This window comes from Somniosus microcephalus, chromosome 11 (assembly GCF_052327205.1).
Source record: "Somniosus microcephalus isolate GS21.2 chromosome 11, FLI_Smic_1.0, whole genome shotgun sequence".
Lineage (NCBI taxonomy): Eukaryota > Metazoa > Chordata > Chondrichthyes > Squaliformes > Somniosidae > Somniosus > Somniosus microcephalus.
Genome location: NC_140997.1, coordinates 206,693,675 through 206,708,675, shown reverse-complemented (window position 1 = coordinate 206,708,675; position 15,001 = coordinate 206,693,675). Strand labels below are relative to the sequence as shown.

General features: G+C 42.0%; 1 protein-coding gene across 1 annotated transcript in view; it reads left to right on the top strand.

Annotated features, from left to right (window-relative positions):
* The window catches only part of slc6a1b (solute carrier family 6 member 1b), a 49,071-nt gene that overhangs the window by 15,459 nt on the left and 18,611 nt on the right, over positions 1-15,001 (top strand). Inside the window, exon 11 of the mRNA XM_086001775.1 lies at positions 4,519-4,621. Coding sequence (XP_085857901.1) covers positions 4,519-4,621 — 103 coding nt within the window. The remainder of the gene's footprint in view (positions 1-4,518; positions 4,622-15,001) is intronic.

Sequence of the window (15,001 nt, the reverse complement as noted above, 5' to 3'; positions counted from 1 at the left end):
TTCAACCTTGATGTTTGCCGTAATTCCTTTCAGTGTTCCCAGTCCCTGTTGGAACACCACCTTAGCATCGTCTAATATTTTGGACAGTCGTTTAGGTTTGACGTCGTCCCCCTTACAGGCATCTACAGTCAGTGCTTGTATGGAATGCCAGTCCACATTTATTCTCCGGATCCATTCCCGTCCCAGTAGTGGCGGACCTCCATCAGGTAACACATACAAGTCCATTTTCTGACTTTCTTTACCATTGTAGACCACATTTACTTTTATCTTTCCTTTGGGGTATACTATTTGCCCCGTGTATGTTTTCAATACAATCTCCGTATCCCTCAGGGGAATGTGCGAGAATAACCTTTGTTAATCTTGCTTATTCATGACCATTAATGCTGATCCAGTGTCCAATTCCATCTTAACTTGGACTCCTGCTATCCGAAGCATAACCCAGATAGTTTGGTGGTCTGCTGTGTTACCCACATTATGTATTTTTAGACAACCCAGTTCCTTACTGCTGGAGTCTGAATCCATCTTCTGTTCATCCGAACTGTTCTCTGTCACCTTGTGTACTTTTTTGTACTTCTCCTGCGGTGACTTTTTGCTGCTGGTCTTCTTTCCTGACCGGCATACTCTCGCTATGTGACCAAGTTTGCCACATTGCCTGCATTCTTTATCTTTGAACCAGCACTGGTTCTGGTCATGCGTTGTCCTTCTGCAACGATAGCACTTTACTGCGCCCAATGCCATTTCATTGGTGCTGAATTCCAATGGCCTTTGCTGTATCTCTGCAGCACCTCATGCTGCTGCCTCATGCGATGCTGCAATGCTGAAAGCTTTGTCCAGTGTAAGGTCTTTTTCCTCTAGCAGTCGCTTCTGGGTTCCTTCCCTTAGGAGCCCACACACAAACTTATCTCTCAGTGCATCTGCTAGTCCTGTACCGAACTGGCAGTACTTTGATAACTTGCGCAGTTCGGTTAGGAATTCCGTGTTGCTTTCTTCTTTAAGTTGAATTCTTTTGTAGAATTTAAATCGTTCCGCTATCAGCAGCGGCGTGGGGTTTAAATGCTCTTGCAGGATAGTAACAATATCCGCGAAACTCTTCCCTACCGGTTTGTCTGGTGTTACAAGGTTCCTTAATAACCCGTACGTCTTCGCACCCATCGAGTTTAATAGGGTTAGTGCTTTCTTATCATCCGGTACCTCATTAGTTGTACAGTAAACTTCGATGCATTCCACATAAGTGGCCCAATTTTCCACATCGTTATCAAAAGCAGTGATGTTACCCGTTTTTGGCATCCTTGCTGAGTTTCTCCTTTCCCTTCGGATATTATTATTTTTATTTTCAAGATGGCGGCTTTTCCCACGCTTGGCGGCTTTTCCCGTGCTTGTCTTCTTCCCCCGCCGACTCAAAATGGCGATTCCCGCACTGTTGCCATTCACGCCTCCCAGCAGTCCTTTATTTTCCCCTGCGCTGCTGCTCTTGTTCCCCGCCGCTCCCGCGGTCCTTGTGGTCATAAACGCTTTTCTGGCTGCTGCGCGTCTCTGCCCCGATTGCAGTCCGGCCCCTGACACCGGCTGCGGTCATGTTCTCCGCCCTTTTCGTCGTTTTCCCTCCCCTTCTCTCACTGACAACTCGGCCGACGTCCCCCCCCGTGCCGCTCGATCGGGCTTACCCGCCGCTGTCGTCGAAGGGATGTTCACTGATGTTTGTCTTCGTGGCCAGAAACCAACCCGGTTCCCCGATGGCCTCCCGTGCGATGCAGTGCCCAGCAGGATGTTGAGGGCGGGTGCCCTTGTTCGACGCCCGTTTCAGAGGACGAAGCTTCCTTTGATGCAAAACTGCCGCTAGGTAAGATCAGACTCATCGCCACTGTTGAGTCTGTGTTTTCAAATGTAGTTATGCTGAATAACAGGACACAGACTACAGAAATAATTAAACAGGTCTTTAGTGATTGAGGGTCAGGGCTGAACTGAGATACACTTTGCTCCGCAGGGTTTATATACCAGTGTGGTCACCACCGGTACTACAATGTACAGGAGCCATCAAAAAGTAGTCCATCACCTTAAGGTATCCTCTTAAGGTGGTACAGGTTACATACACTACAATGTAGCTATAATGCTTTAGTTTCTATTGGTGAGACTTATATTGTGTAAGGTGCTGTCTATGTGACATTGTTTCAATGAATCCACCGATGAAAATCATGCCAGTTTCTTTTTCATCAGTTCTGCAAATTGTTTTCCTTCAGGTCAACATTTGTCAGATTTCAGAACAATCAAAAACAAGGCAGTAAAAGCTTTAAGCAACATTTTTACATGGCGATTTTCAAAACTTGTATATAAAGCATTAAAATGTATCTGTCACATTTTCAAACCAAATGTACCAGGCCTTATCGTAGAATCGGGAATGTTACAGCACAGGAACAGGCCATTTGGCCCAATAAGTTTTCCCTGATGTTTCCCCCCTCCCCCCCCCCGACACGAGCCACCTATTCAAATCCCACTCTCTTGTTCACTTCCCATACCTTCTAGTATTTCTCTTTATCAAGCAACTATCTAATTCCCTTTTAAAATAATTGATTGACTTTATTTCAACAATTGTTTGTGGCAGAGAATTCTACATTCCACTATTCTCTGTGTAAAGTTTTTTTCTAGCCACCCTTTTAATTCTTTTTCTAATTAGCTTAAATTTGTTCCACGTTGTTACTACCCACTGATCAATGGAACAATCATTACTATGTACCCTAATCTTGAAGATCTTGATCAGGTCACTCAGTTTCAGTAAAAAGCCCTAACTTCTCAAATTTCTCTTCATCACTGTAACAGCTCACCCCTAGTGAAACTACTCTATACTTTTCCCACTGCTTTTATATCCTTCCTTTAATGGGGTGCCCAAAATTCTACTCAATATTCCAACTATGGCTTAACTAAGAACTTGTAGAATCTTAACATTACTTCCTTGCTTTTGTATTCTATACCTCTAGATATAAAACCAAATATTTTGTTTGCCTTTTTGTGGCCTTGTCCACTTGTGCTACACTGTTAATGAGCTATGTTCCTGCACACCAAGGTACCTCTGATCCTCTACTAATTTTGAAATCTGACCATTCAAGGTGTGCCTCTTTTCCCAAATCCTAGTTACAAAATGTACTACCTCACATTTTAAAAAAATTAAACGGCATCTGTTAAGTATCAACCCATCCTGCTAGCTAACGTCCTACATCTGTTTACACAATCCTTATCACAATTTAATGTCATCAGCGATATTTGATATTGTTCACTCAATTCTTAACATAAATTATAACAACCCTAACATATGCCCCTTTAGTTTCAAATAGATCTAATCTCTCTATCATCCGTGGAACTCCAGTATTTGATATAACTTACTTTTATCATGTGGATCAGAAAATTTGACAGAACAATCTTTTCCCCATTTTTCCTCAATGCAATGTGACATAAGAAAACTACTAGGCACTTGGTCTAAGCGTTAAACAAAGCTTTAATCAACTGTTTTACAACATGGAGGTCTAGTTGTGTCCTTCACTAGTTCCTGTTAAGAATGTCCTGCGTAAGCTGGGCCCGTGCCCGAGTATTTATACTCTCCCTGGACAGCGCCACCCGCAGGCCGCTCAGTTGATTCATGTCACAATGTACCTGGTTTATACCCTTTACATCGTCTGCTAAAATCTCTCCTATTGCTGATCTACAATTCTATTTGTAGCATGTATACATTTAGAAAAACATTTTTTTGAATGTCAAAACTAGACCAATAAATAGTATTTTTGATTTGTCCTATTTAGGGCAAACAGGCTAGCACTTAAATTAAGATTGGTAGTTACTTTTAATGCAATAGAATACACATTTGGTACAATAAGTGTAGTACAGTATATAATTATATGGCCAATAAGTGTAGAAATATATATAATTGGTCATAACTGCCTGACTTAGTGACATCATTATACAGGGTTTTCAAGGAGTAACTTGTTATAAAGGCTTTGTGTCATTGCTTAAATTAAAGATTGAATGTTTTGAAAAATGGTATTTAGTAGGATTATGATTCCTCTAAGCTCTTCCCATAGAAGTACAATAGAAAAAAATAACCAGAGTACTGATAATTATTAACCATCATCAGTCACTATTGTATCAGCATATATAGGGTAAGTAATGCTTCGATGCTTAGATACTGCTGAGGTATCTGTACAACATGCACATAGGCACTGAAGGCAGATACTTAAACTATACTGAAGCTTGTTTAAAATGTATCAGCGGTATTGTACAAAATACACTCATGATAACTTCATTTTTGTGATGTGGAAAGCGTCCATATATGGCAAGCTTACTTTGATCAGAATTACCTACAGAACAGCTATTGTCAGGCTAGTTAATCTGTCAATTATGTTTAGGATAGCTAAAGACTGGGCATGCAATTAAGGTGCCTATAATCAACAACAAGTGCACAACTAAGAGATACTGAAGCATGATGTATTAAATTAAAAGTTATCTAAGTAACGTATTATAATTTTTCCCTAGGGTGGTCTGTATGTCTTTAAACTTTTTGACTACTACTCTGCTAGTGGAATGTCTTTGCTCTTTCTCGTTTTCTTTGAGACCGTCTCAATATCTTGGTGCTATGGTAAGAATTATTAACACCGATTTTTTTGTTGATTTTTTATCTTGAAACTTCGCTGCTAAAAGTATTTTGAACCTATGTGAAAGACACCAACATCTTTTCCTTTACATATAGTCATCATGGGGCTACAATCACTTGTTTCACCAAGCAGCGCGATCCTATGACCCAACGGGGGAAAAAAACATTCATTGTACCAAATAGCTTGATATCGGGTCACATTACTGAAGATCTTACTCACACTTATTCTGCAAAAGATTATTACAACAATTTGGGAACCAAAATTCAGCTATGTAATTGGGATTATACAAATGCACAATCAGAAATAGCATCTAACCACATATCAAATATTTCAGGTCGCTAAACCCTCCTTCCTTTTAGGGTAACATATTAATAAGTACAACTTAACTAAGTTTAGCCAGCAAAATTCTGGGCTCTAATTTCCAAAGTATACTTTTTTTGTACAATTTTACAATAGTTCCATAATTTCTGAAATTTGTGTTATAAAGAAATTGCAGTTGTTTGCAGAGTTATCAGGCCCATTAGATTACAGTAAATTCAAGCCTTTAACAGACGATTTCACTTAAATCCTTCTGTTTTCTGAAACAAACATTCTTATGCGTAACTCTATTTCAAAACAAAGTAACACATATTTTGTACAGAATAAATGGCAGAATATTACTAGTCTGCTAAACAGGTGCTGATAGCGCTTTATTAGTCGACTGCATTACTGACATGGAGATTGTTCCATGTATGGGTAATGCATGGCAAAAATTGCAGGCAATGTTGAATATTTGTTTTGGAGCCGCTGTGCTGATGTGTCCCCTTCTTGCAACTCTTCTCATCTGCCTGTTCTCTAGTAAAGACAGCAGCAAAAGGTAGATCACTCGACACTGTCATAGCTAGGCAACTGAGTTGGCGCTCTCCAGCACAAACAGTTTGATCACTATACCATTGTTGATCAGATTAAGGCTGTACAAACAGTTATTTGTGACTGTAGTGGCAGCTGATTACCACTACAAAGGAGGAAATGTTTATATGCTCAGTATGGGAGGTAATCTACTCTACATGAGTAACACAAATGCTTGATTGTTAATTTGACATCCAACACAACAATCATCATATCCCCTTGGAACTGAATTCAAAAATAGAAGAGGAAGCTACAGTTTTGCATATCTCTAGTCTAACGGTCAACAGTTGGTCTTGGCCATTTTGGCTAGCACAAGCCATCTCTCAACCAACTCCGCAGATCATAATTAAGGATGCCAGTGACATTTCACTTTTTTTTTCACAAGTGGATTCGTTAAAGAGTATAATATGCAAATGTCTCAATCTCAGGATTTTCATTTGGAATGGAATAGAGTTTCTGAATATAAGGAATAATATAGCCTCAGAAACTCTCTTGAGGAACACGGCATTGACGCTTTTTAGTTCGGATATAGAACCAAATGGATCATTGTTTGACTGCAATTCATTAAAAAGTCAGACAGATCAATAAATTGCTATTGATGCCTTAAGTGACCTGTATGAACTTGATGCCATTGCAGAACTATCAATGTCTACATTATATTCAGGCAACCCGAACAATCTCATCAAGGTGATCCAATGTGTCAGTCCATTTTTGGGTTGTATAAAACAAAAGATTGATTGCCGACTGGCTGACTGCAATCTGAATTATCATTCAAAGAGGAACTCATTGATACTCTTATTTTTGGCCACAAGAACATTTCCAACATTTTCCCAGTTTAAGAATATGGATCATTTGCAATAGCTCCAATCCCCTCAACCCATGTCAAAGCTGACAGCATGCAAGTGAGTGATCAAGAAAGAAAGTTCTCTAAGCACAGGAGCTGAGACCATCCAATCTAATTTTGATTGACAAACTACAGAATACAGTGGGCTTCACAACTCGTGGCTTGACAGGCTAACTTTCGTAATGTTGTGCTTTAGCTAGTGCCTTACCACCATTGTAAATGGTAACCTTCTTAAGTCAATCAACATTTCACACTTTGGTCAAGCTATGATAGAGTATTGTTCATCTTGAGTGACTGTAGCAGTCTCCTTGAAGGCTTGACATATGGATGTTTTAATGATTTTTGCATCTGCAACCTTCACTTCACATATTCTGTACTCATTTCCTCATGATCATCATTTACTCAACTCCAATACTATTTCTGGGATGGGCTGTATCTCCATTGTGGAAGTGAGTGGTCATCCCAGATGATCAGAACATCCTGTAATTGGTTCAACTGGATATTGACGCTGCTCCAACCTTTCATGTCCCAACAGCTAAGCAACATTTAAGCACAGAATTCACAAACAGATTGGTTTGTGACATACACTGTAGCAACAAATGACAACTCTGCTGAGGATTAAAATGTTATTTACTACTGTTGGAATACATCTGACAAACAAGACGAATGGCATTCGATAAAGATTCTTGCCAAACTCCTTGTTCATGGTATCACAGCATTACTCGTTAAACTGAGGAAAAACTTGCCTTGATGTTGAATTCCCTGAGGAGAATGAACTGATCAAACATTTTTTTCCCCACAAACTGCCAAATTACACAGCAAGAATTACAGAAATGATGGGAAACATTTCTTGACTATTTTTCTGAATAATCTATCTATAGAGCTAAGAATTTTACATCCGGACAAGTTCAAAGTGTACAAAGTATGCTGATTAGCTCAAATTTCATATCAGTATCTCACAACAAATTTTCATACATAAAATGATGGACCAACCTCATCCTGAATTTTTCCCACAAATACTTTGAATGGCCTTGTTGATTTCCCACCATCCCACTATATACCCCTAAAATAAAAATTTTAACGTAACAAATAAAAAGTTAATCAATCCTGAAAGAAATACCTATAAACTTACCGTTGCCACCTTGCAAAGCCTAAACCTCTCTCAAGGCCTTGGAAGTTGCTGTGATTTTCATTCCCAGAGTTTGCATCATTTACCTGGGCTTTGGAGCTCCAGAGCGTGTGCAATCTCAGAGCCCCAAGGGGTTTCAAGCCTCTGGCAATTATAAAACAGCCAAGGTTCTGCCTGGCAGAAAAATAATTAACTCTCCATTGCCAAAAATAAGAGAGAGAAATTTTGGCTACATGAACTCTGAATTAAAGGAAGGAAGAAAGGGAGGGAGGGTGAAAAGGAAGGAAGGGAGGCATGGAGGAAGGAAGGGAGGATGGAAGAAGGGAGGGAAGGAGGGAGGGAGGGAGGGAGGGGACAGGCCACAGGATTTCCCAACTTTATTTTGCAACTCTCCATTACTGAAGGAAATAAATAATTGAAGTTGGGGTACACAAATGCCTGACTTTATTTATTTCAACAATCCAACTCAGGCTGCATATCACAAAAGGTGGTCATGGGGGAATGAAAGGAAGACACACTGACACTACACTATTCAGTGGGAAGAAGGGGGAAACAGAGACAGACCCTCTTGAGGATGAGGAAAGAACAGAGAAAGAAACCCTCTGAAGATAAAAAAGGGAGAAGAGGGGCTAGAAAAGATGGGAACACAGACCGTGCTACAAATTGATAGGGTGGGACTCTCCGAATCTGCAGGGACCTGAAGCATGGCAGCTGTTGGATGCATAATATAATACAGCCTAACCTCCAACCCACCATGTGCCATTCCGCAGGAGAACCACTCGTGCTTATAGAAATTTAAATGTTGGGGAGCAAACGCTCAGAACAAAACACTTTTATAAATGAAATAACAGTTTTGAAAATAAAAATAACCTTTAATCATAAAAGTCTAGCTCTAATAACCTAGTCCAAAGTTATATCTGCCTATACAAGCCTATATTATCAGCAGTACATTCACTATATAGTCAAACGAATGAGTTCAGAGAAATTGGGTGAGGATTTCCTCTTGAACACTTTTGAAGTTATTTCTGGAATAGGCTAATTCTCCACTGTGAAAAAAGGAACAAACATGACAGATGATCACAGCACCCTGTAATTGTTTCAAATTGGTGTTGACGCATTTAACTTACAATCCAACTTTTTAGTAATCAGTTTAATTTCTTACATGTTAATAACAAACGAACCATACTTAAGTACTTTAGGGGAAGCATTGTTCTGGTCTTTATGTGTAGTGACATCATCAATGCATTTAAAAGAAGCTACACAGTGACGAGAGCAATTCATTCCCATTTTATGTAAATGTACAGGTAGCTTGACACATATATAGTAGCAACATATGATAAATATTCAGATTGGAGTGAGAGTTTGTGTGGGAAGGACTCTTTCAGTTGGATAATTCTTGACTGTCACAATGGCAGGCAATGTGAGCATAACAACAAGCCGTTCTTGCTGTAGGGACTGCTGAAGATTTGTCCAAGAGTGGGGATTGAGCTGGAAGAAGATATCATCCAAGGCTTTTTTTTTGTCAGACTTTCAGTAAGATGGCAATAAAGGAAACGACTGAGTGCTAATAAGCAATGGAAATTGCAACAACAAAAATATTGGAACAGAAATTGTTAACTGATTGCAAGAAAAAATGGTAGATCATGGTCAGTCTGGGGAGAAAAAGTCAGACATGGCCAGCAGCACACTGATTAAATAAAATGCAGATGGTAACAGTACCCAAACAATGGGTAGGACTAAATGTGCATGATAGCAATGAGGGCACAAGGCAGTAGATATCAAAAAATCAGTACTAGTTAAGAGGAAACAGATCTCAATATCGCTGAAGATGACTTTAAGAAGACTGACAAGACTGTGGTGCTTGGTCCTGCATAGGACGACATTACCTAAACTTCTATTACACTGGTTGGCACTATGGATCTCAAAGTCACACAGTAGGACAATGCACATCCCAGCAGTGTGTCATATTGGCACTAAGGAGCATGATGTTATTGGTATATTAGAAGGTAGTGCAATGAGTGATAACACAGTAAAGAAGAACATTCTGACAGCGAATGAGAAGAAAACTATATGACAGCTTTTATTCATCAGTTTAATAGTTTCAGAAGGTGTCAGCTGCATAACCAAAATGATCAACCTGAAATTAAATTGTTGGGCAATTCTCTTCAAACCTCTTGGCCCAATGAACATGTCTTCACGTTATTTGTTCCAATTTGTTAATGAAAATGCATCTCAGCCCTGCATACCATTAACAAAAACATGCAGGAGAAAGAAACTATCTGAACCTAAAGGATATAAAATCCCATGGGATCTTAAAATAAATGCAAAAATACCAAATGTTGGTTATTATTCAATTTCTATAACTTGAGTTATATTGGATAACATCTGCAGATTTATAGCAACTTCTGATATGCTGATTTCACCAAAGCAATTTGTCAAATCTCCCAATAAATGGATGTGAAGGTCACTTGATGAAAAAAAATGCTAGTCATGCAAAGTTTGCCAACTGTTGGAAATCCTAATTCCAAGTCTCAGGTCAATGCTCCTCTGTGTAATCTTACCATGATTGCTAAGTGAATGATACTCTCCAAAGAGGCAAGTCTGCATTGGAAAGTGGAGATTCAAAGAAATGCGACAAGTGACAATACATCTGCAATGTGGCCATGAAGATTTTATTATGGTTAGGGACAACAAATAAATGGTTGGTGCCCAGTTAAAAAGTGAATACATTGAAGTAGCACTGTAGAAGTACATGAGAAGGCTTCGCAAGCAATTTTTCTCAACATCTCAGAAAATGGAGCAGTGATTTCTCTTTGATTTGAGAGTGCCGGTAGAATAGCAGAATCCAGCAACTCCATCTCTGCCTAGTAGATTACTTCAATGGCCCGTATTTTCCGATCTGAGGCTTCCCGCGTGCGGAGGCCTGCGATCTGGAAAAATCTACACCCTTACCTGAGGGCTCCCGGGATGCACACACTTCCGATCCTGGGCCTCTCCAAACTCCAAGTGCACAGGGCCCACGTATCCCAGAGGTGCAGGCAGTTCGCAGCGTCCCTGGGATCACGAGGGTCATGGGGAGCCAATCAAAGAAGGGAATCTCCCTTCATACACTTGACAGATAGACCGGTCAAATATATGAATGGAGATCACCCCAAAAACAGTAAAACTTTAAATAAATTTCAAACAAAAATCACATTTTTTAAAATGACTTGAAATTACAATAAATTAAACATTTTAAACAAAAATGTAATTTTTTGAAAAAAATAATTAAGGTTTTTTACGGGGCTAAAAATAAACTTAACTTTTTTAAAAAATATTTTTAAATGATAAATCAGTGAAAATTTTTTTAAAACTTTTTTCAACTCTTATCCTGGTAAAAGCAGGAGAATTCTAAGTGTTTTTTGTGGGCGGAGGGTCTCCAAAAAGCAGAACTATCCACCCGCAAAGGCCCTTCTCCAGGGCAGCCGGAGGATCTGTCAAGACCATTCTTGACAGATCGGAAATGCTGGTTTCCAGCGCATGCGCTGTGCATGCCTGAAACCGGCATTTCCGATGTCCCTATGGGTGTGTACACAGCGCGTCCCCACCCGTAGGAATCGGAATACCCGGGCCAATATCTATTTGCTGCTCACACAAGACAACACATGATTTCTATATGCAAGCTATAGCATGCTGGTTAAAAATCTTCATTCGTATATGCCATCTGGAAGTCGCTATCCTGAGCAGATATATTCAAACTCAGAAGCCAAAAATAAATGAAGCAGGTGCTCATTCTAAGCCATGGCTTGTAAAAGTACAAAGAGGAAAGGACGGGTGATAGCGAGTCGGCAGCCTGTTTTATATCGCTTCTGATTTTTATTTCCATCGAATTCAAAATCGGAAGAGATGTAAATCGGGCTGCCGACTTGCTATCACCCATTTTACACTATCGCACAAAGTCAAGATCTACCCCAAGGAATGCAATTCAAAAGTGAACTATCTTACTAGGAGTTTGTTTTATTCTAAGCTCTTCATGCAATAGACAAGATTTATATTCATCTTCTATAGATTTCTGGACAGATCTAGAACTATTGCACATGTAATCATTTAAACTCTGTGACTAGAAGATTCCTACAATTTCTTTTAACGTATTTCAGAGTTTCTGCTTTGAGAGTGGTCTAGGGTAAAGTGTTGCTGCCACTTTTCACATTGATGCAAAGGAGGTTCAGGTATGCATCAATACAAAAGTGGCAGTGTAACCTCGGAATCAGATCTCCATCACACTCCTAAGCATACAAAAGCAAGCTCTGTGAGACCTCCTCACAAAGCTTGTCTCATGGGGCTTTTACTAGTCTGAACTGCCTTACAAATGTAACATAGATCCAGAGTTAAGTGGCAACCTGACTCCAGAGTAAAGGCCAAGCCCTAACTCTGGGTTCAGGGTGCATTGCTACTATAGCATCAGTATGAAGCAAAACCACTTCACATTGATTCTACTATTGTAGTGTAAATGCACCCTCACGCTGGTTCGAGTTTGCACTGAGCATTAGCGTAAGTTAGGCCAATGTGAAGCCACATGGTAAATAATAATCATTAATTTTTTGGGGGACTTTATAGCTTCACTGCCACTTTCTCATGCTGTTGGCCTTGGAATTCCACCATGGGATACCAGGCACAGTAAGTTGTGTGGATGGGAGCAGGACCTTACAGAGGGACAGACAAAGTGAGTGGGCAGAACTATGGCGGATAAAGTTCAATGTGGGGAAGTGTGAAGTCATCCAATTAGGATCTGAGAAAGATAAATTGGAATATTTTCTTAATGGTAAGATACTAGAAGCTGTACAGGAACAAAATGATTGAGGTGTCCATGTACACAAATCACTAAATGCTAGTGCACAGGTACAAAGAGTAATCAAAAAGGCTAACGAAATGTTGGCCTTTATCTCAAAGGGGCTGGAATTTAAAACTGAGGAAGGAATGCTTCAGTTGTGCAGAGAATAGTGAGATCCCATCTGGAGTACTGCACTCAGTTTTGGGCACTGAACCTCAGGAATGATATATCGGCCTTCGATGGGGTACAGCACAGATTCACCAGAATGATAACAAGACTTAAAGGGCGGGAAATTCGGTTATGCCCCATTTGAGGGCGGTAACTGAGTTAAGGCCAGACATTTTGTGCCCGGCGCGGAACTACCACACTGGCCACTAAATTTGGCTTACCGCCCCGCACAGGAAGTGGAGTGCAATCTCGGGCGCTCCACTTCCTGTCGGGGCACGATCGGCAGTGCTCCACGGAGGCTCGGTGGAGCGATGCCGCATTTCAGCGCCCCTCCCCTTCAGTTAAAGGGAGGGCTGTGGCACATCTGCAGGGCCTCCAATAGCCCCAACTAGGCCACCAGGGCGGCGTGGTGCCACGGCCACAGCCCGGCACCGAGACGCGGTGCCAGGCTGCGTGATGGTGGCCAGGACCACACCACGGCCCACCACGGAGGACCGACCTGGAGGTCGGCCAAAAAAAAATTGCGGCGTGGGTCGCGGCCACACCTCCCCATTAAATACAGCCCTGCAAGCGGAGGTCAGCCTGGCTCACAACCCGCGAGGCTGGCGCTGACACCGCCCGCGGCAGCCTCACGGGGCACAGCCGAATTTCTGCCATGGGGCGGTAAGGAGACGCAGCTGGCTCTAAGGGGTCATGGCGCGCAGCGATGATGTGATTGCTGGCGGCACAGCGGCCTGGGGCACTACCGGCGGGGGCGCGGCGCTATTGGGTAGCACCTTAGCAATGTCCCGCTGAATTTCTCGTGAGGCACTTTTTTCGCCGCCGCCCCCCCCCCCCCCACCTCACCCCCAGGCAATAAGCCCTTTGCGCCATGTTAGTGCACCCTGGAGGCGCTAGTGGCAGGCACAAAGGAGCTGAATTTCTAGCCGAAAGGGTTCAATTATGAGGACAGGTTGCATAAACTTGGCTTGTATTCCCTTAAGTTTAAAAGGGTCAAGGATGACCAAATCGAGGTATTTAAAATGATTAAGGTTTTTGATAAGGGATACTATTTCCTCTGGTGTGGAAATCCAGAACAAGAGCGCCTAATCTTAATATTAGAGCTAGGCCACTTAGGAGTGAAATCAGAAAGCACTTTTTCATACAAAAGATAGTGGAAATCTGGAGCTCACTCCCCAAAAAGCTGTGGATGCTGAGTCAATTGAAATTTTCAAGTTTAAGTTCGATAGATTTCTATTCAGTAAAGGTATTAAGGGATGTGGAACAAAGGTGGGTAAATGGAGTTGAGGTACAGATCAGCCGTGATCTTATTGAATGGCCGAACAGACTTCAGGGGCTGAATGGCCTACTTCTGTTCCTATGTTAGCAGTGGCATTAACATGTTTAAAATAAACAGGTTGTCACCTCTGCTAAAATAATGGAGACAAGAATTTATCGCAAATACATTAGACATTTTATCCTGGAATTCCATGACATATTTTCAATGCCATTAAAAATAAATTGCTTGAGGAGCATAAGTTTAAGCAAAATTGCTGTGCTCCATGGTAGCTGACCTCAGTTTGACCAGACACAAATTCAACTGAGGCTAACTGGGTCTCACACTGTGCAGCTAATAGCCTGATAATGGTAGTTTTAGTATAATTGCAGCTCAAGGCTTATATTCATAGAAAATAGAATCAATATATAATGCTTGTACAGGGTATTAAATATTTTTTGCTGTGTACAGTAATATGTTTTCTGTCATCTTATATTGTAACAGAGCAAATCTGTTACTGATAATCATTTTGATTATGTATCTGTAGCAACCATAAATGCAACAAATGACAGATGCAAGTGTCCCGCCTAATGCTTACATTAGTTTTTCCGTACACCAGGAAGATACGGCTGAAAATTCAGTAGCCTTAGCGCCTCATTTGAGGCGCTAGAGGGCCTTGCGCCGGAGTTATGGCCAGTAGTGAAATTCCCTGGGGCCCTAAATCGGCGTTGCTCCGGTAGCGCTGCGCCGGCACCGATGACGTCATCGGTGTGCGCAGCGTCCCGGTTGCCGTGGTAACCCGCCCGAACTCTGAAATTGAGTTGCGGCCGCCTCGCCCGTGGCAGCCGCAACCAGCGTTTTGTCAGAGGTGCCTTACTGCAGTTAGCGCCGGCACATTAAAGGCCCCGCGGCGGCCGGCCGCTTTCCCGCCGGCCGCCTGCCCGCAGCTCCCTCCCCGGACTTCTCTCCCCCCCCCCCCCGGAACAGATGCAAGCCCGGCACTTGTCCGAGGTGCCGGGCTCATTTTTAAGCAGATTTGCGCGGGCCGCGGCTGGGTGCAGGCAGCTCCTCCTTAACGGAAGGAGGAGGCCTGCACTTCCCCAGCCTGCCGCACCGCATCGGGTGCCGCAGCGCCGGAATTGCGGCGCGAAACGGCAGTTAGCGCCCTTTTCCAGGCACTGAGACCCTTCAGTAGCGCCGGCAGCCGTTTGGGCGCGGCGCCACTGAATTTTTGGCGCGCGCAGGGGACTTAGTGCCGGCACTAATTTCC